Source organism: Scardinius erythrophthalmus, assembly GCF_964197995.2.
Source record: "Scardinius erythrophthalmus genome assembly, chromosome: 21".
Taxonomy (NCBI): domain Eukaryota; kingdom Metazoa; phylum Chordata; class Actinopteri; order Cypriniformes; family Leuciscidae; genus Scardinius; species Scardinius erythrophthalmus.
The window spans coordinates 27,756,990-27,782,743 of NC_138241.1; the positions used below are offsets into that span (position 1 = coordinate 27,756,990).

General features: G+C 37.0%; 3 protein-coding genes across 5 annotated transcripts; all 3 read right to left on the reverse strand.

The window, feature by feature from the left end:
* Positions 1–956: 956 nt before the first annotated feature.
* Positions 957–4,267, reverse strand: arl3a (ADP ribosylation factor like GTPase 3a). Of its 2 annotated transcripts, none has more exons than XM_081351693.1 (6): positions 4,217–4,267; positions 3,487–3,610; positions 2,975–3,091; positions 2,412–2,462; positions 1,899–2,084; positions 957–1,795 (listed from the first exon to the last, which is right to left on the reverse strand). In XM_081351693.1, exons 3-6 carry the CDS (start codon positions 2,978–2,980, stop codon positions 1,748–1,750), a joined length of 291 nt encoding a protein of 96 aa, XP_081207819.1. In that variant the 5' UTR covers positions 2,981–3,091; positions 3,487–3,610; positions 4,217–4,267; the 3' UTR covers positions 957–1,747. The 2 variants fall into 2 exon arrangements, with proteins under 2 accessions (XP_081207819.1, XP_081207818.1); XM_081351692.1 differs by having other exon boundaries at positions 3,487–3,630; positions 4,217–4,247.
* Positions 4,268–5,011: 744 nt separating this feature from the next.
* npm3 (nucleophosmin/nucleoplasmin, 3) lies at positions 5,012–8,033 on the reverse strand. The gene is made up of 5 exons (XM_081350885.1): positions 7,824–8,033; positions 7,499–7,584; positions 6,111–6,230; positions 5,921–6,014; positions 5,012–5,788 (listed from the first exon to the last, which is right to left on the reverse strand). Exons 1-5 carry the CDS (start codon positions 7,894–7,896, stop codon positions 5,685–5,687), a joined length of 477 nt encoding a protein of 158 aa, XP_081207011.1. The 5' UTR covers positions 7,897–8,033; the 3' UTR covers positions 5,012–5,684.
* A 1,546-nt stretch (positions 8,034–9,579) lies between these two features.
* oga (O-GlcNAcase) lies at positions 9,580–23,884 on the reverse strand. 2 transcript variants are annotated; one of them, XM_081350642.1, is made up of 17 exons: positions 23,164–23,860; positions 22,902–22,953; positions 22,548–22,645; positions 22,321–22,451; positions 22,059–22,230; positions 21,856–21,954; positions 21,496–21,780; positions 20,607–20,765; positions 19,887–20,512; positions 19,037–19,211; positions 16,418–16,471; positions 14,982–15,067; positions 13,885–13,989; positions 13,163–13,257; positions 12,871–13,063; positions 12,021–12,180; positions 9,580–11,693 (listed from the first exon to the last, which is right to left on the reverse strand). In XM_081350642.1, the coding sequence occupies exons 1-17, from the start codon at positions 23,321–23,323 to the stop codon at positions 11,557–11,559; spliced, it is 2,787 nt and encodes a 928-aa protein (XP_081206768.1). In that variant the 5' UTR covers positions 23,324–23,860; the 3' UTR covers positions 9,580–11,556. The 2 variants fall into 2 exon arrangements, with proteins under 2 accessions (XP_081206768.1, XP_081206769.1); XM_081350643.1 differs by lacking the exon at positions 16,418–16,471 and having other exon boundaries at positions 23,164–23,884.
* Positions 23,885–25,754: the final 1,870 nt, after the last annotated feature.

A 25,754-nucleotide genomic window follows, 5' to 3' on the forward strand; every position in this document is an offset into this window, starting at 1 on the left:
ATAGGGTTTAACGGAGGTGTGACATAGCCCTGCCCTCCAAGGGGGGAGGAGGGCCCCAGTGGAACACAAGGTCACCTGCCCACATCTGCCTCGCTCCATAGAGATGGATGGATGAATGATGGATGGATAGATAGATAGATAGATAGATAGATAGATAGATAGATAGATAGATAGATAGATAGATAGATAGATAGATAGATAGATAGATAGATAGATAGATAGATTCATTTGTCTGTGTTTCAAATGTAAATACAGGTCACTATCCACCTTTGGCAACACTATTTTTGTGCGATACTTCCGGTTAATTAGCCGCTATAGGAAGATAACTACAAGAAAAACAAAATACAGACCCGGTAAAACTATTTGCGATACAATCCAGTGCGTTTATGATTATGATAATACATTTGCCTACAATAATGACAGCAGCTACCTACTATTTGCAATATCAAGCAGCATAACGGACTGTTTTTGTACTGAAAGCGATTCAAACGTGACCGGAAGCCTTTGGCTCGCACATTCAAGTTACAAATGGCCGCGCCCGCTCTTACCTTAAAAATAAAGTTGATACGTTTAGATTCTCAGCTCTAATGGACTATAATGCATTTAAGGCGGATTGATTTAAGTGTGCTGTAATATGACGGGGTTCGAGTCGTAGTTTTGACTTATTAATGTTAAATGGTAATGAGCCGCTTCTGTCTCACAACTTAAAGGAGTATGTTAGGCTAGCCTACTTAGCTGGCAAAATGGGCTTTCAATAAAACTTGGCTACCGATACAGTAGAAAGGCAAAAAAGTTTTGAAATCTGAAAATCTTTAGTCTAGGTGCAGATTAATCTCTGGTTGTAAGACGGTAAAAAACAACTGTTGACTTTCACCATTAAATGTGCACTGGCTAACATTTTACAGACATAGCCTACACAAAATATTATATTTGAAGCTTAAGAATTGAAACCAAGAGAAAGGAGAAATGTCATTTAATTTTCATTTTGTAGACATTTCCTAAATATTTATTTTCATAAGTTTGAATGTATTCTGTTTTGAAAAAGAGAAAATTGTTTGTGACGAGCATCTGCGCTGCTGGTCTGGTGCTTGCTTGAGGCTTCTGACTTTTACAGAAGGCATTATGTGAATTCGAATATTGTCTCGATATCATGTCATAAATAGAAAAAACCTCCTCACTGCCACAGCCAGGTGCTTAAGCAAGCACACCTGTGTAGCAACCCTGCTGGTTGTTATACACAGGTATCCATTGTGATTCAGCCGGATGCTCATCCCACAGTAAAATATTTATTCAATGGTTCAAGCCAGTAAAATAACACAGGCTATGCAAAAAAAAAAAAAAAAAAAATGTATGCAATGTTTTATTTTATTTGATCTAGCATAGTATAAAACATCTAAAAGGAATAAATCATAGAAATCCAAGATATTAAAATAGATTCCAAGATCAAACGGACAACATTCTAATGAATAATAATAATACCAGAAAAACAAACAAAAAAACACTTATACACTCAATTCAGTGGTTGATTGTACATTATAAATCAAATTATTTCAGAGTATCATGCTGTTGCACAGTGTTGACAGAGTAACTGCGGGTGAGACAGAGTTGATGGCTGAGGAATGATTCAGAGGGGTCAGGGGTTAGAAAAGCCTCCTCATATCCCTTTAACCTGGACGAGCTGGTAGAAAATCCACACAGTCCACAAAGTTTGATTTTCACATTCCCTTTACAAAAAGTACTAGGCTTACTACTTCTTCTTTGCAGTAATGTTCTTGCAGACCCAGTTCATGCCATCCTGAAAGAAAGGAGAACTTTAGCCAAAAACCAGCCGCTGATGGGAAGGTCTAAACAACTGACTGGAAAAATAAAACAAGGCTAATGTAAAAGCAATGACTCACCTGGACTCCCTCTCCCGTAAGTGCAGAGCAGGACTGAATTTGCCAAATACGGTCCCGAATGGTGTGCAGGTTCAGTCCCTCTGCGATCTCAGAGGCTGGAGCAGCGGTCAGCAGGTCTTGTTTATTGGCAAAGATTAAAACAGGTACGCCACTAAGCTTCTCCTCATCTAGCAGCTCAGACAACTCCTGCACACCACATAAACAATTCAAATAGTAATTCAATAGCTCATTCAAATACTTTCAGCATGGATTTGCTTGAACAAATGCATATCAAGAAAGTATATGCTTACACATTTCTTGGAGCAATTTAGTGTTTCACTTCCAATAAAATAAAAACGCTGCAGTGAACTGTATTAAGCAGGAAAAAGTAGCTAGACATAGACCTGACCAAGTGTGAAGCCACATAGTGTGAGAAATATCCTGCAGCATAATCTCTCATCTACACACATATGCACACACAAACAAGACAAGTAATAATGAACACATTTACTAGAATGATAGATCTTTTTATACCTGTCCCGTTTCCTCAAATCTCTTCCTGTCTGCACTGTCTATGACATAAATCTAAAATGCAAAAACACAACGTCAAAATCATCACATAAACAAATATAAGAAAATATCACATACTTAAAAAAATATATATATACACAACTGTTCAAAAGTTTGACGTCAGTACGATATTTAAAAAAATTAATTAATACTTTTATTCAGCAAGGATGTATTAAATATATCAAAAGTGACAGTAAATTTATCAAAGAATTCTGAAAAATAGACTGCTTTAAAAAAATATTAAGCAGCACAACTTTTCAAAAATTGATGATAATAATAATTGGTTACTGCTTGCTGCAAATTAAGCTTTGCCATCACATAAAAAAAAACAATATTCTAAAATATATTCAAATAGCAAATATTAAAAAAGAAATATTTACTAGAATATTTCACAATGTTAGTATTTTTTTAAACTATATTTTTGGTGAGCATTAGAGACTTCTTTAGAACCTTTGAATGGCAGTGATATATGATAATGAATAATGGCTATGCATAACTCATAAACATATCTCATAAGAAACACTCACAAGCATGTCAGTATTTTCAAAGTAGTTTCTCCAGTATGGTCTAATCTTCCTCTGGCCTCCAATGTCCCAGACATTCAGTTTGAAGCCCTGAGACTGCACGCTCTTAATGTTAAAGCCCTGGCAAGGACAGAAGAATTAAAACTAACTGAACAATGCTGTATTGTGCTAAAGCAAGAAAAAACCCTTAAAGGGATAGTTCACCCAAAAATGAACATTTTGGCATTACTTACTCACCAGAAAGTTGACGGCACCCATTGACTTCCATAGTGTTCTTTTTTTCCTACAATGGAAGTCAATGGGTGCCGTCAACTGTCTGGTTACCGATATTCTTTAAAATATCTTCATTTGTGTTCAACAGAAGAAAGAAACTCATACAGGTTTGGAACAACATGAAGGTTAGTAAATGATGACAAATATCTATCCCTTTTTAAGAGCTTATTCTATGAAAATGGAAGAAACTAACTTTTTACAAGGCAATTTGTATTTCCTGCAAAAGGGAGATAGTGTGTTACCTGTGTTGGTGTGATGTGACTAATATCCTCAGAGGCTAGCTGTTTGAGAAGTGTCGTCTTTCCACCATTGTCTAATCCGAGGAGCAGAATGCGTATCTCCTGGTCTGGGGCACTCTTTAGTTTTCTAAGGATTGACAACAAACCCTGGAATAAACATAATATGCTCAATAACCAGATTTTAAACAAGACAACAATGACACTATATAAGGACATTTGTAAGGGAAAAAAACTACTTCTCTCAGCTAAGAGCCTTATCTTACAAAGTATGAAAAAGACAAAGACATTTGTAGATTTAAATTTTAAGAATTTAGTTATATTCAATACAAAATAAAATAAGAGATTAAAGATAGAATGACACAATTCACTCATTATATAAAAAAATCCAGTGAAAGTGAAAGATGATTAAATGATGACATTTTGTTCAACTATCCATTTAACGTCGGTGGCTACAATATCATAATCATTTCTTGAATGAGTTACAATCTTTACATTTGAATTATTCGGGGAATAAGTAACGTTAACGAGACAGAGGAAGGCAAATAACGTTAACTGAGACTTAGCGCCGCTGATCCATCAGGCTTCACTCCTACAGAAAGCCCGCTACTGCAGCTAATAATCAAGACTTCACGCTGCAAACGCGGAATAAATTACGCGTATTTCCAAAGTTTCTAAAATCTCAGTTAAATACAAAATACACTAAGATAGGACTAAAGGCAGATTAACTTCTCACCATTATCCTCCCTTCCGAGACGCCGACGATGGTTACTAGGGGGAGTTAAGTGACGTCACCAGCTGTTGGCGTCATTTTAAAGGAACCGCAGTTGTCACATTTTTCTGGTTAGGTTTCAAAGTCAATTTCTGTATCATCACAAATGTTAAAGGCAGGTATTCCTAAATAATAGCTACTGAACATTTCCACCGTTATTTCCCAAGAAGAAATACTATTCGCACATTTTGTCACACAACATGGGGTAAGTTGTCACCGAAAAACCCGACATTAAACAATAAACAGTCTATTATAGGTTTTTCAGCTAAGTTTGAAGTAAAACAAATTTAAATGGTAGAAGAATTATGAATCAAAACAATTTATTAAACAGCAAAAATGTAAAAGGTAAAGTACAAAAATAATGAACAGATGTTAGATTGACCTAATAGATCTGTTAATATTTAACTTTAGGTTAAAATCTATTTTCATTATATAAAAGACTTGTCTGAATGTATACATTTGTGGTTTTATTGTGTTCATGTTGGCCATGTGTTCCATTTTATATGTATATACACACCCACACACTAATATATGTGTGTGTGTGTGTGTGTGTGTGAGTGAGTGTGTAAGTATATATATATATATATATATATATATATATATATATATATATATATATATATATATATATATATATATATATATATAAATAATATGTTGACTTGCACACATGGAACAGTGCAAAACCAGGTTCACCCTGGTGAATTTACCAAAACAGTTGGTAAGTGAACTCTTAAATAAAAGTACCATTTGCACTGATTCTACTAAAACAACTAATTTTATTTACAGATTCTGTAAATAAATCTTTAAAAATACAAAAATGACAACAATGGCAAGTCCTCCTTGACTGATCTCAACATCAAATGCACCATGCAAATCTTCCCTCTATCAGTCCTTCAAAAAGGGACTAAGATTTAAAAACCCTGGTTGCCAAAAAAAAAAAAAAGATTATAACAAAAGTTCAAACAACAAAATGATGCGTGATAAGAAGAAAATCTGTAGAGAATAATGCTGGTGCTTTCCCTGAATGCAGATGCAGATTGACAGGCTTTTCACTGTCATGGTACAGTGTGTTACAGGGATAGTACATCCGGAATAATCCTCAAGTGCCCTCACTTAAGGGCAAAATGGTGACAGGACTGTGAATTCGTGGGTCTCCCAACTGAGAGTGAACCTGAAGGTTGGTGTTGGCGGTTACTTACATACACATAACAGTATCAACTAATATAAACATTTTTAACATGAAGTAAATGTTCACAGAGCTGGCTGTATTGAGGCTTCAAACGTTCTATTTAACATTTGTACAATCTGACCGTACAAAATTCTTCACCACCCTCCATCATGTCTCATAGAAGAACATTACATCTAATATTGTATAAAACGTATAAAGGTCTGATGTAAACATCTCAATTTCTGTTCCACAAAGTTTGATTTAAATCTGCTTTTTCTTGGCTGGTTTGACTGAGGGCATTTCCTCCTCACTAATATCATCATCTTCATCTTCATCTGATATTTCAGACTCTTCATTCTCTGTGGCTGAAAGAGGAGAAATAATCAGCACCATTCAGTTTCAAAACAAAGGGGATAAAATAGCATGCTGTGTGTGATTTTTAGCTTTAAATGCATTTTTGTGAAATAGAGACTTGCAACTGAGGTTTTATTTCTCACCAACTAAATGTAACCCACTGACAGTCACTGGTCCAGATCCAGATTTCAGCCGCAGTGTGACAGGAGCCATCAACTCAAACTCTCCAAGGCTTACCTGAGTAGAAACAGATGTGAAAAAAACTGATTTAAAAACTTGCAACATATTTGAATACCTATATTATACAACAGTTTAGTAAAAAAAAAGCATTACCATAGGGAGGCAGGAAATGTTGAGATTAGCTACGGGCACAGATATTTTCTTTCCTTGGTGATTCATAGCGGTCACTTCCACAACATTATTCTCCTCTTTGGCACCATCACCCAGACAAATCTAATGGTTTGAGAGAAAGGTGTTTAAAAGTACAGGTCATCAAGCTCTTTACACATCTTAAAATCACGATGAAATGAAAGCAGCAACTGATCATTTTGTCTATATCATGACATACAACGGAGTATAATGCATTATCGTAAAATAAAAAATGTTGGGCAGGAACTTGGTTCTATGAATCAGCTGTTTTTTTTTTACCAGACTGGATTTATGAGATGTGGTCGTTACACTCCAGAAGTTGAGCTTGCAGGGGCGGGGTTTATGCAGACTAAAGGGGCAGACACATTTACCACTGTCTGGCAAATTTTCACGAGCGAAATCCAGCTTTCAATAGGAATCCACCCAATCGGGAATTTCACATGATTTTAACAGATTTTGCATTGGGTTCACTGTGTTAACCAACAGAAAGCTGCTTGATTTGAAGTGAGTTCTGTGTGAGCTGTGCTTCATATATTGCTACACTACTTTTTGGCCCTTGAAACTGAGCTACGTAATGAGCTCCATTAAATGACTGGAGTAGTCCTGCATACATCACCTATGAGAACTAAAAAAAAAATATATAGGGCAGCACTTAATTTTGTCCATCGGGAATTGATTTGATCATTGTGGTTTGCTATAGCTGTGATCTCATATAAGTGACAAGTTGTCCCACCCCTGCTGAAAGAGGGAGGGTAAGTCATTTTAATTACGGTAACCACACAGCTGACAGCACCCTTTTGACTTCCATAGTATATATTTTTTTTTTTTTACCAACATTCTTCAAAAAAAAAAAAAAAAAAAAAAAAAATCTACTTTTGTGTTCAACAGACCAAAAAAAAAAAAAAAACACGTATACAGGTTTGGAACAACTTGAGGATGAGTAAATAAATGACAATTTAAATTTTTGGGTGATTTCCCTTTAAAAAAAAAAATAATGTACATGGATGAATCATTTATAAAAAACAAGGCTAAAAAATAAGAACTGTCAAGTTGGATTTCGTGGTGACTTCAAACAGAAGGTGATATGAAAAGAGAAAGAAACACACACAGACGAATTGTTCACAATAAGATCTATAATATGCATAGAGAAAATAGATGCATTTTTATTTCATATTGACTTTAAAACTATAAATTAGCTAAAAATGAAAATCTATCATAACTTGATCAACATTATATTACTTAACTTCACAGACACCATTACAAGAGCTGTATAATAAAACGTAATGAAAGCGAATGGCGACATACAGGTTTAGGACAGGCAAACTCTTCCTTTAATAAAATATTCTACGAACCGTCCTGAGCTCCAGAAAATGTTCCACATCTTCATCTTCGTCTGCTTGAAATGTGTAAAATGGAACTTCAGAAGACAACTCACAACCTGATGGAGATCAAAATCACACTATTATATAAGTAGCCTATATTTAATTTAAATGCAGAAATTAATGTAATTACTGAAAACGAACGCGTATGAACGGTATTTTGAGAGTAAAGTAATCCAGTTTTTTTAATGAACGTTAAACATCTCTGGCCACAATTATTAAAGGAATAGTCAATTGCAGTTGTTCCACGTGTGCTAGTAAATCTACAAAGCATGCAGCGCGTCACTGTTGATCTTACTGAACACATAGCTTTCCAATCGCGAGCGTGAGTCCACCCCACTGTCCGATGTTTCGTCCTCAACAAACGACATAACTGTTTGAACGTTACTAATATCACTCAATAAAGGCTACAATATCCACAGTGCAAGTCGCGTTTCCAAAACACATGTGACGGGTGCGCGAAAAACGGCGCGTGATTATGACGTCATTCGCACTGACCTAAAAGCTCGTTTTTAATTGTTACAGTATCTAAAATACATTGTAACGATTAAATATACAATACAGGTAAAAAGTTGGGAATAGTTACGATTTAAAAAAAAAAAAGTTTTGAAATAATTCTCTTATACTCACCAAGGCTGCATAAATATAGGCCTACAGCAAAACGGTATTGTGAAATATTCAAACTTAATGTCTTACAATGTAATTTAGTTCTGTTTGTGCAAAGCTACATTTTCAGCAGCTATTACTCCAGTCTTCAATCAACATGATCCTTTGCATAGAGTCAGGCGAAAAAGAAAATACACCCTTTCGAATTCGTTTTACATATCTGGACATATAAAAAAAAATCATCTGGTCTTTAACAGGTTCACAAAAATAATCCAAAATGGAAAAGCCATGTGTGACAAACTAAGTAGGCTACACCCTATGATTCAGTTGTTTGTAGAGCCACTTTTAGCAGCAATACGTTGAAGGAATAGTTTTCTATATGACTTTATCAGTCTCTCTCACATCATTGTGGAGGAATTTAGGCCCACTCTTCTTTACAACGTTGCTTCAGTTCATTGAGGTTTGCGGGCATTTGTTTATGCACAGCTCTCTGAAGGTCCCGCCACAGCATTTCAATCGGGCTGAGGTCTGGACTTTGACTTGGCCAGTGCAACACCTTGATTCCTTTCAATTTCAGCCATTCTGTTGTAGATTTGCTGGTGTTCATGGGATCATTGTTGCACAGCCCAATTTCCACCAAGCTTCAGCTGTCGGACATATGGCCTCACTTTTGAATCTAGAATACTTGGGTAAACAGAGAAGTTCATGGTCGACTCAGTGACTACAAGGTGTCCAGGTCCTGTGGCTGAAAAAGTCTTGAGGATTGTTCAGATGCAACTTTGCAAACCTAAGCCGTGCTGCCATGTTTTTTTAGAGAGAGAAAAGCAGCTTTCTCCTGGCAACCCTTCATTGCAACATGCTATACTCATCCAGTCTTTTTCTAGTTGTACTCTCATGAACTTTAGCATTTCATATATTAACTGAGGCCTGCGGAGTCTGAGGTGTAGTTCTTGGGGGTTTTGCAATTTCTCTGAGCAGTGCCCGGCCTGACCTTGGGGTAAATTTGCTGTATAACCCTTCTCAGATTGATGGCAATTGCTTCTTTAAGATCATTGTTGATGTCTTTCCTCCTCTGCATTGTGTTAACACACACCTGAATGCTCCAGATCAGCAAACTGCCAAAACATCTGCTTTTATAGAGTCGGTCACGCATGCTTGATGATCAGTTAATCAAGGCATTTGATTAGCAGCATCTGACTGCTACTTACCCTCTTAATTCCTATGGAAGCAGTAAGGGTGTACTTAGTTTGTCACACATGTATATAAATATACTGTACACATATATATATATATATATATATATATATATATATATATATATAAATAAAATCCCATATAACCCCCAATATATATTAAACCCACACACACAGTAGCTGTCAACACTTCCAAAATTTGAACCGCCACTACTCTACTAATTATAGTGCTAAAAGAAATTAGTATACTTGCATGCAATAAAATCCAATTTAGTTTAATAGCACACTAGGAAAGATAATGAGAAATGGGAACAGCTTTCAATTTTTCACAATTTAAATGCACCACCTGCAAAGTTTTAGTGAAACTAAGACGGAAATAAGAGTGTTCACCAGGGGTGGCGATTGTGGGTCTAAAAAGCATTTTTTCATTTCACTCACTGACCAGATTTTCTTTTCTATTTAACATTTTAATAACATCTTAATTACATACAACCCTTACAGAAATTACAACTATATTACATATACATTATCATAATACATCAAAATACAGAAAGGTCTTCATATTTTTAAATGTATGCATTGTATATGACCTTTAAAAAGAAAAAGAAAAGAAAAAGCCCTTTACATTGTATGTGATCAACTAAAATGAAATGATCCAAGCAACAAGCCATAGAGATAAACAATAGCAATTTTTTTGTACAAATCCCCTTAAATGGGAAGGGGAAGAAGTGGAAAAACTGTCAAAACTGCCCATGCACAAAAGTATTTACATTTTTCTTTTACCCGGGCATTATTTTAAACAATACATATGGGAATCTGCAAGGGACTTTTGTGCTCATCTAGTTTTTCAGGATACAGCACAACCGATATTATATAAATAAACAACTTTTCTGTCCGTACTTTTGGTTAAATAGGGGAATAGAACAAAAACAGTTTATGTTGTACCTACATACAGGGAAACAATCCTGACTGGCTTGCGATTTCAGAGAAACACAAATTAAACCGTGGGGCTTTTAAACATATTAACAAAGAGGCAGACCTTCATTAAGAACAGGCAATGGCTGCTATCATTCTCGTCAGGCAACAGAACACGGGTCTCAAATATGTTAAAATTAATTCATAAATATACCTTAATTTTTTCCACTTGTTTGAATTTTTCTTCTGTTCTAATTAAAGACATTGTGCAGAGCATTGGTCTTAAGGTTTAGGTTACAAATTGTACTTTTTTTGTTGTTGTTGTAAACAACAGAATTATAATGTAACCCTGTTATATCTCGGAAATGTATAATTCACCACTTTAAACAAAGGCAGAAGTGTAGGAAAGTATTTTTCATTATCCTAAAATATATTACAGAGAAGGACAAGAGCCAAATGGCATTTTTGTACAAAATGAAAAAATGTATCGTTAAAAGATACACATGCTAAAGGCTTACACAAAAGGTATCCCATGCGGTCTTAAAGACAATGAACATTATGATTTAACTGTATTTACTTCTGCCTGCTCAAAGTTCAGTTTCAGTTCTTTTCTTTTCTTTTCTAAAGCATCCCAAACCTCAAAGGATAGCTTTAGCCTGCTGCATTCTCCATATGAGCTCACCAACGCGGTTTAAACCTGGAAAACTGCAGAATTTATTACAATGTCCTGAAAAGCAATAACACAAACCATGACTGTTAAGAAGTCCTTCTGGATTATTGCTTTGAACACTGTAAAGCACTGAAATAAACTATTAAAAACAGTAAAGTGAAGATCTCTTATCAGGTAATGGCAAGTTTTTTTTTTGTCTGGAGAATCTAGACATTAACTTAAACATGCACATATGCCGAACACAAACTGCAACTCGGCCACATCTAAGAGATTTAGTAAGTTCAATGGCACTTGGCCAACTCAAGCAATCTGTCTACCAGAAAAAAGTGAAAGTAACTCATGCGTCCTGAATTACTCTTACAGACTCTATTCACTTCTTTTTCCATTTCTCACTCCCCCTGAACACACAAACCACTTGAGCATCCACCACAGACTGGCAAAGTGAATGAACAGCACCTAAAATTCTAGAAGTGCATACAGCATAATGATGTGAGTTAAGCTACCGTTACAGGGCACCAGAGTTGCCATTACAAAACGTGATATTTACATGAATAGGTAGCGAGTTGGGGCCTTAAAATGTGGGCCAAAGCTTTATGCACTTTCTAGGAGGCTCCTTCTGTATGATTTTTCTTCTAGGCGGCTCAGATTCACAAACTCCTTCCCATTAGAATAACGTCTTTTGGGAATCCCTCCATTTTGGCCACTTCAAAGCAGCCCAGTTTGCTATAAAAGTCCAACATCCTTTTGTCCATCTGCCGGACCTCACAGAAAGCACCATGCGAGCCTGAGGAGAAAAAGATGTGTTTATGAAACAAAGCATTCAATAAAATCACTGCAGCTTTTCATGTCCTCTGACAGTAAAGATCATCCCTCTTTAATGTCAGCATCTGAAACTGATAAATATAAACATTGTTCTGCTGATTAAAGTTAAAGTAAAATGTGGTGAGAAGGGATAGACCACACAGAGATGAAAAAGCAGCTTTACTGTACAATTAGTGACTAATTACTGTGTAATAACAATTTTATTACTATAGCAATGAATAACAGTATCATGTGGAACAAGGACACTGTTAAATAAAAAGTTCATGTCACACAACTTAACTCTACCTACCATTAGCTTTCAGTGATGAGAGGAGACATCCCATCATGCTTTTAGCTACACTGGGGTCAGTAACCTTTGCATGAATGTCCACTTTAATAAGCGATGGGAAGTTACTGAGGAACGATTCTGGCAAAACCTCCTCCTCCTCATGGAAACTTAGCATCATTTTCTATAGGGAAAAAAAATTGATGTTGCCACAAACATGTTCCAAACCTTTGTATTTTATAAAGCCTAATGTATCATATTTGATACGCACATTTCTAAGAATATTTATTATATATTATATTGCATTAATTGTTTTGCCCACCACAATGAAAACATCGCTTTGATAATAAAACGAAGCATTTAAATAACATCTAACTAAGACGTATTATTAGGAGACAGAGTGACAACTGATATTTCTATACATTATATTTCTATACAACAAGTAGTCTGCTATATTGTTATAAAATCTCATTGCATTACAAGCTATCAGAATTTAATCAAACTTTTTGGCCATATAAATAACAGCAACTGCAAATTGCATATTTCTTTCTCTGTTTTGGCCCCTGAATAAAACTAGGGATGCACCGATTCAACTTTTTCCAGAACGAGGCCGATTTGGATACTTTCATTTTTAGTACTTTTCGATAACCTGTATTTTCATTGCATTTTTTTTATATTGGCAAGCGAAACCAAAAGAATACAAATCAAATTAGCTGGCTTAGCAAAGATTTCTGATTCTGTCTGAAGCTTCAATAAAAGGTTATATATATATATATATAAAAAAAAAAAAAAAAAAAAAAAAAAAAAAAAAAATCATATTCCAGGCTTTTAAGAGGATGAGTTTGATGTAGAAGAAATGACATGACATGCAAACCTCTGCCTCTGACAGGTCCTTCTCTGTGTCTGGCTTGTTGTATTTCTCCTGCATGAACGGAATCCAACTCATCTGGCAATTCTTTACAAAGGGCTTGACATCCACAGTGCCCAGAGCATAGCCGCAGATACCTTCTTCATCCTCAAGCACAAAGCCATAGTCTGGGCTGAGTGTCAGAAAACCTCCCACAAACCTGCAATGATGAAGATGATGGTACAAAGTTAACATGTTATTAATCAAGCATGCATAACACATTATTTGTGATTAAACATAGTAGAAGCTCAAACTTCACCTGTCTCCAATAAGGTCCGGTGATGACTCATCTGGGAAAGAAATGCCATCACAGCTCTCAGTGAACATCTCCTTGCAGACCTTATAGATGGCAGACTGAGGAAAAAAGTGAGAGAGATGCAGTGTGAGAAGGCATCTGACAGCTCTCATTCCACAAAATGTGAACCTTCTTAGGACTAACAGGTGGACCAGACTGCTGTTTCAGCAGAATGCTTCAGATGTGATGCAAATAAACCTAAAAGCAAAGCTTAAACTGGGACACGTCAGATGGGAATTCAAGCAGCCAACAGCAAAGTTTTATTTAGACATCAACATCTACAGATTTTTCATACTAGACAGCTTACCGTAGACAAGCCATGCCCTCAACATAAAGCACAAAACTAACATTCCTAGGGTCGGTTGCACCAGCTGTGAGCAAGTTACAACTTATGGCCCATTTTCACTGCAACCGCCAAGTTACAAATTAACCACTATTAAATAGTTTTTTGTTGCGCCATAAAACAACATATAAATGAAATATTTAAGGAAGTCTGCAACCAAGTGTAACAGTTTGAATAAAACAGCAGATTGACTGAATTACATCAAAAAGCGAATGTTTTACATGAAAAACTTAAATTCTTTAGACATATATAATGATGTTGACAACCCTACCCTGGTGAGCATTTTTAATTGAGTATTTTGATTATAATTGTAAGCAAGTACAAAACGAAAGCCAAAACCTACCTCGTCTTTGGAAAAGTAAGGCCTTATGGTATAGATTTTAGAAGTAGGCATTGATGGTGGTGGCTGGTAGAAAAGATCATTTGCCCCATCAATTGGCAACAGTCTCTGTGGAGACCAAAGCAAAAGTATATAATAGTTTAGAACTTTTCTAGATTTGATCATGTGACTGCACTGCTACTGAAACTTCAGCATGAGTTTACCTGCTCAAGCTGTGCCAACCTCACACAGGAGCTGAGCAAGAATGCGCCTAATACAGGCATGGAAATAAATGCCTTCACAAGTAAACTGGCTTCTCTGGTTGGTCAGTTTTCAGCAAGAGCATGTAAACATCATACTTAAGATACATACCATTGACAATCATTTTCCACCTTTTTTTTTCTGAGAGAAACCAAAATGAAACAAAAGTGCGCAGGCTTGGTCTGAGAAAGGCTTAACTGGCTAAAGGAGATGCTCCTTTCCCGCTCTTTTTCGCTGCGCTAGAACGTCCTGTAGAGAAAAGGAATGATGCTACAGCGCAGAGCAAAACTCCATGACCAAAAATGTCAAGCTTAAAACATCACATATTTTCCATGACACACCAATTATGATAATCAAATTATTTTTAAATGTTTCGAATGTTGAGGTTATGGATTAGTAATACTTTGTTCGTGGAGCTTTGAGTAGGCAGACTCGCAGTCGCACACGCAGGCGCAGTGTTGTGGACGCAGGCGCAGACAAAATGTGGAAATAATTTTTGCGCTGTTTCCTGCAAAGAAACAAGATGTCATAAAATAAAACCTAGCCATGCTGCGCTGTCGCGAGCGCAAGGGGAAAAGCAGCATCTCATTTGGGCAGTTGCTGAAAGAAATACAAATTTAGGCTGGGTTAGAAAACACCATCACCCCAAACACTAGATCTGACAGTTGTCGTTCGACCACTTCAGTTGACACTTCAGAAAAAAAGCCCAAGTGGCTCAACACCCCTTTGTTTTACTGTGCAGCTGCTGACAGCTCACCTTAAACAGACCAACCCGTAGCGTTTTGTAACCACACCAACATCTAAAACAAACGAAAATATATCTTCGTGTAACATTTTGCTGGTAATTCAATATTGGATACCTGGAACTCTCCTGCTAGACCGCCCCTAAAGGCCCAGGGCTCTTGGTCGCCACTTAAGAACTGTGCTGACGACTGACTACGACACCCTGTTGAGATCAGATCCAAGCGGAAAACATTATGTGAGGGGCTTTCTGGCATAATGAGGGGGAAGGGGTATAGGGTAGAGGTGTCTTATTTCCAAATAACGCATTGAAAATAAATGTAGATACTACAATCAAGGAAAACGCCTCAAGATTAACAAAAAGCGTGGATATCTTCTGCCTAGGGCTCAAGCAGCTTAAGCTTACGATGACAGAGGGCTTACACTGACTGCAAAGTCAGATTTGGGCATATTACTGAAACAATTTGTTTTTCCACATGATCCTCAAGAAGTTATAAGTGAGGTTCATGATGCAATCTAGGATAAGGTTTGGTACTAGCTCTTCAACTCAAGGTTTCTGCCTGTTTTGAAGAGATGAGATATTCAAGAATAATAAGCTGTAGCCTAGCGCTTTTCCTACAACAGCCTGTGTGGGGATTTTGTTTGTTATACGTCATCAGTTCACTCGCTGGTACTAAATAAGCTTCAGCTGTTTAAGCCCTCTGAATTCTAACCTTCATCTGAAGTCACATTTAGACCTATCTGCCTTGTCACATGACTATCGAGCATTGTTCATCAGCCACCACTGTGGACGCTTCCTTTGCGATGGAAACTTTATTTTACATGATTGATGGAGTAGATCTGGACCCTTCCAAAAGAAAAACCTCTAAATCAAGAGTCTGCAGCAACTGAATATTTCCAGTCACAACCCCTATTTGCTCCAATAACTACGATAAAATTGGGCACTTTTTAATCGTCATTAAGCAGACACAAGCATATTGAAATTTGAAATCCATCCGTTTCTAAATAGCAGTACCAATGTGAGGGGATGAGGACTCAGTGTCATGTAACAAGACAAATGCAGCGCAGATCCAGGAGACAAAGTTCCCCCATTTTCAATCAGTTTGATCATACTAACACATCCTGTGGTGAAATGGCAGGACACACAGCACACACACCATCTGAGGGGAATTTTATCACTTCCTTTACTTTTTTTTATTTATTTATCCATAAAATTATATTCTTGTTAACTGATTATTTTTATTATAGAGATGTTTAGATGAGGCAAGAATATCAATTTTCCCCTAAGATGGTGTGGTAAAGCTTGTCTGAGCCATTTCAATTGGGCCTACTGATAGAAACAAAAATTATGTTAGAGCTGCCAGAGAAAAGAATTGGGGGGTTAACACCTAAAACTTGAGCTATCGCTGCGCAAATGTGACTTCATACAAAAACCTTTCCTTTCCTGAGACACTGAAAGAAATTAAAATAATTTGGGCACATAACGAAAAAGAATATGATCTATAAACCCCCGGAAAAAAAAAAAAAAAGATAAAAATCGCAGCACTGTGCATACATCGGGCACTGTCCATCCAATAGCAGTAGACACTTGTGCTGAGGACTCTTCCATCTGTACATAACGAAGGGAAAAGACAATACAACAGCTCATTAGTAAGTGATCTCAGCACAACAGCAGTGAGCCGCTGACTGAATGCCATCTGCAATGCTTAGGACGGGGCAGAAATGCTGGCTGGCCTGGCTGAAAATGCACTGGGATTTGGACTGTCCATCTAAACAAAGGCTGAAAAGCATATTGAGAGGGGACAGTCCACACAAAAACCTAATAAACTTATAGGGATGCACAATATACTGACCACAATATCGGTATTGGCTGATATATGTTCATTTTTAATGTTCTAGTTATTGAACTGATAAGAAATTTAGCCGATATATTAAAGCCGATAAATACTGTATTATTTGTAGCTGAAACACTTCAGAAGCGCAGGTCCGCCATGAAGGTTGCTCGACATTTGCTTGAAATCACTTTGAAAACACAGTAAGGGGAACATTTTCAGTGCAAGTCTGTCATATAGGCTAGAGCGGATCCACAACAGGAGTTGTGGACACATTCTGAAAAGCACATAACTTAGTTCAAGTTCACTTGTGCATTTGCATTATTTTGTGAAGATAAAAGTTGTAATATGTTTATGTTGTATAAATAGCTTATTAATCTCATATAGCATGCGTTTCGTTGAGTTAATTAACCCCCAAACAAAGCACTTCAGTTTAAATGTTCATTCAGCTCCAGCGCAGCTCAAAAAAGCAATGCTGATATTTGAAACAGTAATATAACATTTTAGATGTTTTTTTTCTTTTCAAAAATAAATTATTAATAACTAGCACTTTTGTTTTTCTTGTGTCATTTATCAACAATTTAATTAAAATAATTTAATAATTATCTGTGCAGATGCTATAACATTTATTTATCAACAGCACATGCATTTTGATTCTTTATATGCAAGTCATGTTGTCCAGTGATTTGTTTGCATTATTTAGTGTAGTGTAAAAGGAGTGAAAAATAATTTTAAAACTTGCACTGGTTCAAACTAGTCTACAGTGCTGTATATCTTTGATGTACGTTGAAGTGCTTTGGACATGGCTTTTAATGGTGAGACTTTTGTTTTTGAAATCAGGCTCTCAAAAATTATATAAAAATTTGGATTTAGATTTATCAGCCATATATATCGGTTATCGGCTTTCAAGCATAAAGAATTATCGGTCATCGGACAAAATATCGGTGCATCCCTATAAATTTACACTAAAGGGTCAGTTAAATCAACATCACATTTGTTCCATGGGTATGTTCTCACATAAAGAGAAGCCTTTATGGGGGGGTTTTCAAAGAAAGCCAATCAAGTGTTTGATTCCATTTCTATTGAACACACTCATTAGTGCAGCATATTATACACTTGATTTTCCCCTCCATCAGCTAACAATTTAGGTGTGGCATGCCAGTTTTGGTTGCTGCCTGCTGTGTTGCTTTGTTATAAAGCTGGACAGAAACCTGTGAATAAAATGTGGTTACCAAGGTAACCCAGGCCATGCTGGTGCTATAATTACTCAACCAACTTCCAACAAAAACCTCATTTAGAACCGAATCCATTACTCTAACTGCACTGTAGCGATGCCCAGAAGCTATATGGATAACAAACATGGGCATTCTCAGTAAGTGACAGGTCTCTCAATAAAATCATCGTAAATAAAAGGGCTGGCTAATGACCCAAGCGTTTCTCTCATGAGAGACCCTTCAGTTCGCAGACTGCACAAATGAATTTAGGATCATGAGAACTGTGTACAGTTCACCCGAATGTAGTATCACTTAAAAAGTGTTTTCTGGCTGGACCAGACCGGACCAGTTCAGTTAGAGTAAAGCATACGCTGAGGTTGTTTGTGGAGTATCTTCGTGTACACAATCTGTATATTATGTTGGTTTTTTTTACCATATCTGCTTAGTAATTGCTCAAGGTGCACCAGAATAGCCTTACACAGCCGCCTTGCTTTTCAAGTTCGCATGCGCGGCGCGCTAGGGCGTAAGGGGCCGATTTTCCTTCACGATCACACCCCTGATCGAAAGAGATTGCAACAGATGTTGCCAAGTTAACGCACTGAATGCACAGCAAGCAGCAGGACCCACCCTGGCAACTGTGACCACAGCCATCCAATTCATTTCACCAGATTAAGAGTGGCCTGAAGAAGAGGCACTAACTAGCAATGAGGACAGCATCCAGTCAGTAGAGGAAAACAGTATTTACACAGTGAAAATAAGTAAGGAAAAGCGAGTGTACACTAGACTTTCCCATAAATGGCAGACTTCGCCCAAGAAATTTCAAGTGGAAGCTGTTCATACTGTAAGTGAGAACTAAGGTCTTATGATAGAGTAGAAAGTGTTAATTTACTTAAGTATAAAAATATGCACTGCCATCTATTAAGGAATGCATTTTAAGCACCTGAAATCTTAATGATGTCACTATAAAACGGTGCAATGCTTGAAGTGTAGTTTAAAAACTGATGAGGATGTGACTGACGAATTTAATGCTCATCATTTGGGATTCAACTAAATGACTTAAGCATTTCATGGGCTCAGCATGGTTAAAAAACAACGAGGGAGAGCAAAGAGATTTGTGGCCATACCTACCTAACCACTGAACAAATGATTTCACCATTGAGATGATACTCTTTATATCCCAGATATAGGGATACAGGTCATACAGAATGGTCCTGTTGGCTGAGTTGGAGAGTCTGGTGAACATCTGGATGACGGAGCAGCACATCTCCTCAAAGTATTCCGCTCTGGACTGCCATTCAGTCACCTATGTGAAACATATGAAAACCACCTTATTACCACTGTATCTAAAGTCTACTGCCTCAACACAGCTCTGCAGCAACTAATAAAAATGTGTAGTTACCTAAAAAGTGAGTATTTTATTCTTATCATAAAGGCACCACCATGTGGTGCAAATAATTACTGCATTGCCACCATTTTGTCTGTCTACTGAACTAACACTTTTACTTCCTATTTAATTCAACATGGACAAAACAAGGCCATGCCAGAGAAAAAGAGTTCCCATACATTGACCAACACATTTCCATGACTTTTAGATGTCTTTTCCATTAAAAATCATTCAAATTCACTCAAGTTTGCAAATAAATCACAAATTAGCTCACAAATCAGACAAAGGATCACAAAGGATGTTTTACTCTACTCAAGAGCAACGTTTAGTCAGTTAATTAAATAGTGTAATGTGAAGCATCAATTAGAAAAAAGTACATTAATTCTGGAATTTCCAGGAATTTATATTCTTAAAATTCTATTAAACTTCATGACTTTTCAGGCCTAGAAAAATGCAATTTTAAAAAGTCCCTGATAATCCTAGGTTTCCCATGAAAGTAGAGTTTTTTTGTTCAGTTTGACACCTAGTTGAACAAAAGCACTACATATTGACCAGCCTGCATTTCTATCCGTCTTTAAATATGTAATTTCTCACCTTCTCTGGATCCTTTGCTTTGGAGTTAACACTGACATAATTACTATTGGCTCTCAACCAGTTAAACTCTTTTAGCATCTGGACTGCTTTTGGACCGTGTTCGTATGGCAGGTAGAAGAGTTCAGCCAGCAGGATTAAATCCTCCAGGGTAAGTGCTTCAGCAGTGAACAGTGGTTTCTCATTGGGACCTGGAACAAACAATTCCTTGTTGAGTTGGTCATCAGTCTGCATCGGTGCAATATCGCTGCCTGAATCCTCTTGAATGGACATCTCTGGGGACTTGGACTCTGTCAGGCTCTCTTTGTCTGTGTCCATGGGTTTGAGATCTTCTGTCATCTTAGCCTTGACAATCTCTGTGAGGATCTGGTTGACATTTTTATTGTCCTCCACCTCGTCATGTTTCTCCACAACCATCTCCATGGGTTCTTCATCAGACTCCTTCTTCTCCACCTCCACCTCTTCTTCTTTGCAGAGCACGTGCAGTTCATCGCTAAGTGGCACATCTGGACTCATGATGGGCTGTTGGAAGACTGTAGTCACTGTGGTGGAAGTGTCCAGGCTGGGAGAAGTGAGCGCAGGAACATCCACAGAACTGCTTTTAGTTCCACTGTGAGGTACCTGCCGACCTGCAACAAAAAAGAGAAAGGTTAAGATAGATGTTACCAAACTTCAAAACAACTTAGATCATGTTAAAAAATATCACACAAAGAAGACAATTACTGTTGTACTGATGAGGCACTCCAAACTCAATTAGCCATTCAGTGAGAGCCAGCTTGAGCGCGATCTGAGGGCTATAGAGGATGTCTGTTTCTAGCTCCTCATCACTGCCCTCGTTTTCCAGCTTTATCTGGATGGACACAGTGCTGTCTTCACCGTCAGCTAAACAGAAATGAGAAGCAATGAAGCTACAATCTGACAAGAAAAAATAAAAAAACAGCACTTTTGCATAACATTTTTTTGTGGAATATCAAAAATAAAGCAAGATTTTTCCTTAAGAATGCTAATTGTGTATGTATATTGTGAATTCTAGCTGATTTAAAAGTCGTATGCTTCCCTGTTGTGATGTATATCAGAATGGAAAAAAATATATATATATGTTAGGTGGAATTTTGTCCATTGGGGATTGATTGGAACATTGTTGTTTGCTAATTGCTACAATCTCCTGTGAGTATTTATTAAACGTTTTTTTTTAAAAGGTCCATGGCTGAATAATTTGTAATAAACGCAGCAAATGACCCTTTCACATTTCCATGTTTCTCAGAAGCAGAAGTTGTTTTCTATAACTATAAGTTATATAGTGGTGAATGAGAGACTACATTAAATATATATTTCATGTTACCATTTGCTCACATAGCAAAGGAAAAACTCCACAATAATGCTTTTACAACTTTCAAAAGAGGACACAAAATAAAGATTGATAACAGCAGACACAGAGAAAGATTTTACCGCCACTTCAATAGCCGTTATATTAGAAACACACTCAACAGCAGCGTTAAGTAATTTGATGCAAATGTAATATAATACAAAGTATAGTGTTATAAATGTACATACATATATTTTATATAATATATATATATATTTTACAATGTTTCCATAAAGAAATACTTACTCATGACAACATCTTTTCTCACTCCATTCATGTTAGACTTATACCACGTGGCTAACGTGTGAATGGCCACAAAATTAGACTCAAATTCACAGTTGGGGTTGGTGAGGACTCCCTTTAGCCGAGGAATGAGCTCTGTGGATCTGCCTTTATAAGGCCCCAAGAAAAGTCTCTTCTGATCATAGTCATTAGCATGAATATTGTCCCAGATGACAGGGGCTCTCCTCAGTATCTTCGTGACTTCTTCAATAGATTCAACAGTTATGTCTTTAGAAACTACCTTTGGACCTGGTCAAACACAAAAAGGCATTTTTAATATCTTCAAACTATTATTCCAGTCCACTCAAAGAAAATACAACTTACCTGTCCACAGCACCTCAATACCAGGAAGCAGCTTTTCACCTACTGTGCGCAGGTAAGGCGATTGTGGCACATTTGGATAACAAAATGTTCCACAATACTCTGAGGACAAGGAGAAATTAAATAATTATAAGGCATGATATAGAAACAATACATTTGATAGAATCACACAAAGCAGCATGGTTAGTTGATAAAAATAATCTTACCTGTGGGGCAAAATAAAAATATTTCAGGTTCTCCCAAATATTGGAAGATCTCATTGGTGATAGACACTTGGGCATGTGCGAAAGAGCTGAATACCTCCTTGTCAGCCGGGCACATGTTATGATCGATGTCATCAAACAGTAAGGCAAAAGACTTGCACCCAAAATGAGAGACCTGCACAAAAGACAGACCGAGATTAAGAATGTAGGTCATAAAAACACTGACATCAGTGCTGTTTAAGCTTCTGAATAGGTTCATTCTTACCTGGTCTAACTTCCTTTTAAGTGTCAACACTTCCTTCTGATTTGAGAACGTAATATCCAGGCCAGGGGAAATGGCATAAATGAACTCAATCTCTTGCTCTTTAGCAGCACTTATTAAAGTTGTGAGTTGCTCTTTAAAAAAACAAGACAGAAAATTACACAAATAAATTTTAAACCATATAAAAGACTAACAACTGTTACAATATCAAAGGACATGTGATATATCACCTGCTTCCTCAACGGAATACATTTCTCTCCAAAACATTCTGTGTTTGTAGTCATCTTTTGGGGCATACAGATAGGTGTTCAAACCCCATTTCTGCTGCCTGAAACACAATAAATTTAAGTTATGATTTTTGTTTGAGGTTAATCTTGCAAAAACAATACTAGCATGTTTAGACTTGTCTAACAGTGTCAATCCCAGAATCAGAAATAATATAATACGCACACACACAAACGTATGTACACAATAGACAAGATATACAAAATATATGTACAAAAATAAAACACAAATATATACAGAATAGATACAATTATGCTAGAAAATGTGAATAAGAAAGGGACATGATATTTGCACAATACCTCCTGAAAAGCTCTTTCCTTTGTTCCATAGTCCATGGCCGTCCATAGAAGCCTGTGGTGAACAATATAAGTGCAACAAACGATTTTGACAAACGCAACACATTCCACACACAGATGCTACAATCAATCAATGGCTAAAGAATATATAACTATGTGCTCTAATTACACAGCGCATGTAATTAAGTGAAAACATATAGCTGAATATACGTGATTTTGACGACAGTATGTAACAATTAGGTTGGATTTGTCTAAATTTGCTCACCCTCTACAACACCAGTGATGAATTTCCTTCGGCCTGTTCGCTCAACTCCGATACTGGGCTCGTCAACTGGACACAGCGTATCTGCAACAGCTTCGGTTGGCACTGGATTTACTTCATTCTCTGGCTGTGACGACTCGATTATTTTGTCTTTCTGAACCATTTTGGATCGTATTAAATTACCGCTGTTGGAAGTATCGGACTAGTCGTTAGCCAAAGCGTTTCTTCCGCAGGAAAACTGACCAGTCACCCGATTCGCTAACTTAGTGGGTTAGTAGGCCATTGAGTCACCGGTAGGGAGCGGAATTCAATCGGACGCAAATTATCTGCATGAACTACCTGCAGATCTCTTCTTTGACAAACACGACAGTCATTCGCGTGCAAAAATGAAAGCTTTCTGAACTATATTTGAAATGCCTTCTTGCAAGTTAACGCGATCCGTCTCAAAACGATGTGTTTGTCAGAACCGCCAGTTACGTTAGCATTACCCGCTGTTTTCGCTAAGAGCTTTTGTTGACTCTTTCTACGTCGTGTGCTAGACATACATTAATAACGTTTAACCGAGCTTATTATTGTACACCTGCATCGCGTCTTCGAATAGATAATGTCAATGTATCATAACGTTCATCGACGCTGTTTAATGTTGCACTCTTCTTCCTGTTTACACTTACTGCGCACTCTCAGAAAACTGGTTTGAACCGGTAAAGGACGGTTTGTGTGAGTCTGAAAACAAATCTCAAGCAAGGCTCTTAAAGAGACAGCGAGAATATCAGCTCTCGTCCAGGCTGAATGAGGAATTTTGATGTCATTAATTTAATTTAATTCACCAAAAAATAATTTTGCATACGTTATATATACATATACATGTAGATGTACTAGTAAAAAATAACTTTGTTGAATTACTGAATAGACATGGACAGTAATGGACACTCTTTAAATAAAAAAATGTCAAGACCATGTATTTTTGAAGTTGTTATAAAGTTTTAAGTTGTATCTTTAACTCCGTGTACTTTTCCTTGTTTATTAACCACTGTATTGTATGACGTTATTGTTGTCTGAATTAAAAAAAAAAAGATAGTACAAGACGACTATATTAATAAATTGGTGGATTTCCGTAAAACCGGACGTGCGTTGAGTTGAACATCTCTTGCGTCTGCAGTCTCTGCGCAGACGTGCACACACTTAAAGTCTGGCTATGAATACTTTTTGTTTGTGTTAAAGAAAGCAAAGAAATTAAAACATTGAAATACAATGTTATATTTAAAGATAAATTCATTAAGGTGGTCTATATTTAATTGTCACGTTCAGCGGCCAATGGGTTATTGCATAGGAAATGTCACCCCTCTGTATGTCGTGAATGGTTCGGTCCACTGTTTTAGCGCTGGTTTCAAGGTTTCAACACAGCGTATTGTAGAACAGCGATTCCCAAACTGTGGTCCGCGGACCACTAGTGGTCCGTGAGGGTACTGCAGGTGGTCCGTGGAAAGGCAAAATGAAATATAAAATAATATTTTTTTTACCTTCATTTTACCAGGAAATTCACATACAAAAAAGTAAAAAGAATATGTAGGCCTATATTGATGTAACATTTTAATTAAATTGTCAAGTTATTGTGTGATTACTAAAAAAGCCTAGTGGTGTTCGGCCGTGACATTCAAGTTTGTGCCGTTAGAACCACAACATTGGTTCGGTGGATAGCAACAGGTTCTCTGAAGAGAAAAGGGCAGTGTTGCCAGATTGGGCGGGTTCCCGCCCAATTGGGCGGTTTTGAATTTGATTGTGCGGGTAAAAAAGGGTTTGGGCGGGTGGACAAAATTTGGGCTGGTTTGGGATCAGTTCGGCGGTTTTCAAACATCTACATTTTAAAGTCTAATTGGTTAAAAAACTAAAATAAAGTGTGCATGTAGTCCATAAAATCAGTCATCATGACATTACTGTACACACACGCCCATGCAGAGTCAGCTGGCATTGGTGTTGACATCACCGACGAGCACGCACTTTTAGCCAATCAGCGATCAGCAGGCAGATGCGATTGAGCGCGATAAGTTGTAGCTGTATATTCAAGTGATGGCTAATGCCTCTACTAAGTTGTATGTACACAGTAAAGAGTGAGATAGTGAGCAACTCTAAAAATGTACACGTGGTGGGAGATATCGATGGTGACTATAACTCTGAGAGGAGAGCACAGTTATGTCCATGGTCATGTGCACACTAGCCTAACTGTACCAGACATCGTCAACTTTACACCGTCCAGACTGCACTATACTCGCCCCTGACACCTGCTGAAAAAGGTTTGAATCAACGATGAATCAGTTTTGACTGCTAAATTCTGCGTTATGTTCTGCATTGTGTACTTTCCTAGGGTTAAAGTCATCGGTTCATTTCTTGATTGCCGTTTTGACAGTGTCCATCTGGACATTTTAGTCATATTGGCTAATTCTCCTTAATTATTGCCGTTTTGATCTGTTTTCCTGGTTTTTTTTTTTTTTTTTTTTATCATTGTTATTTGTTTTAAGGAGATACAAATTGTGCTTATCAACCTTGAATGACATGGTAATGAAATTATATCATATTATTTTGGCAGTAAAATTTTG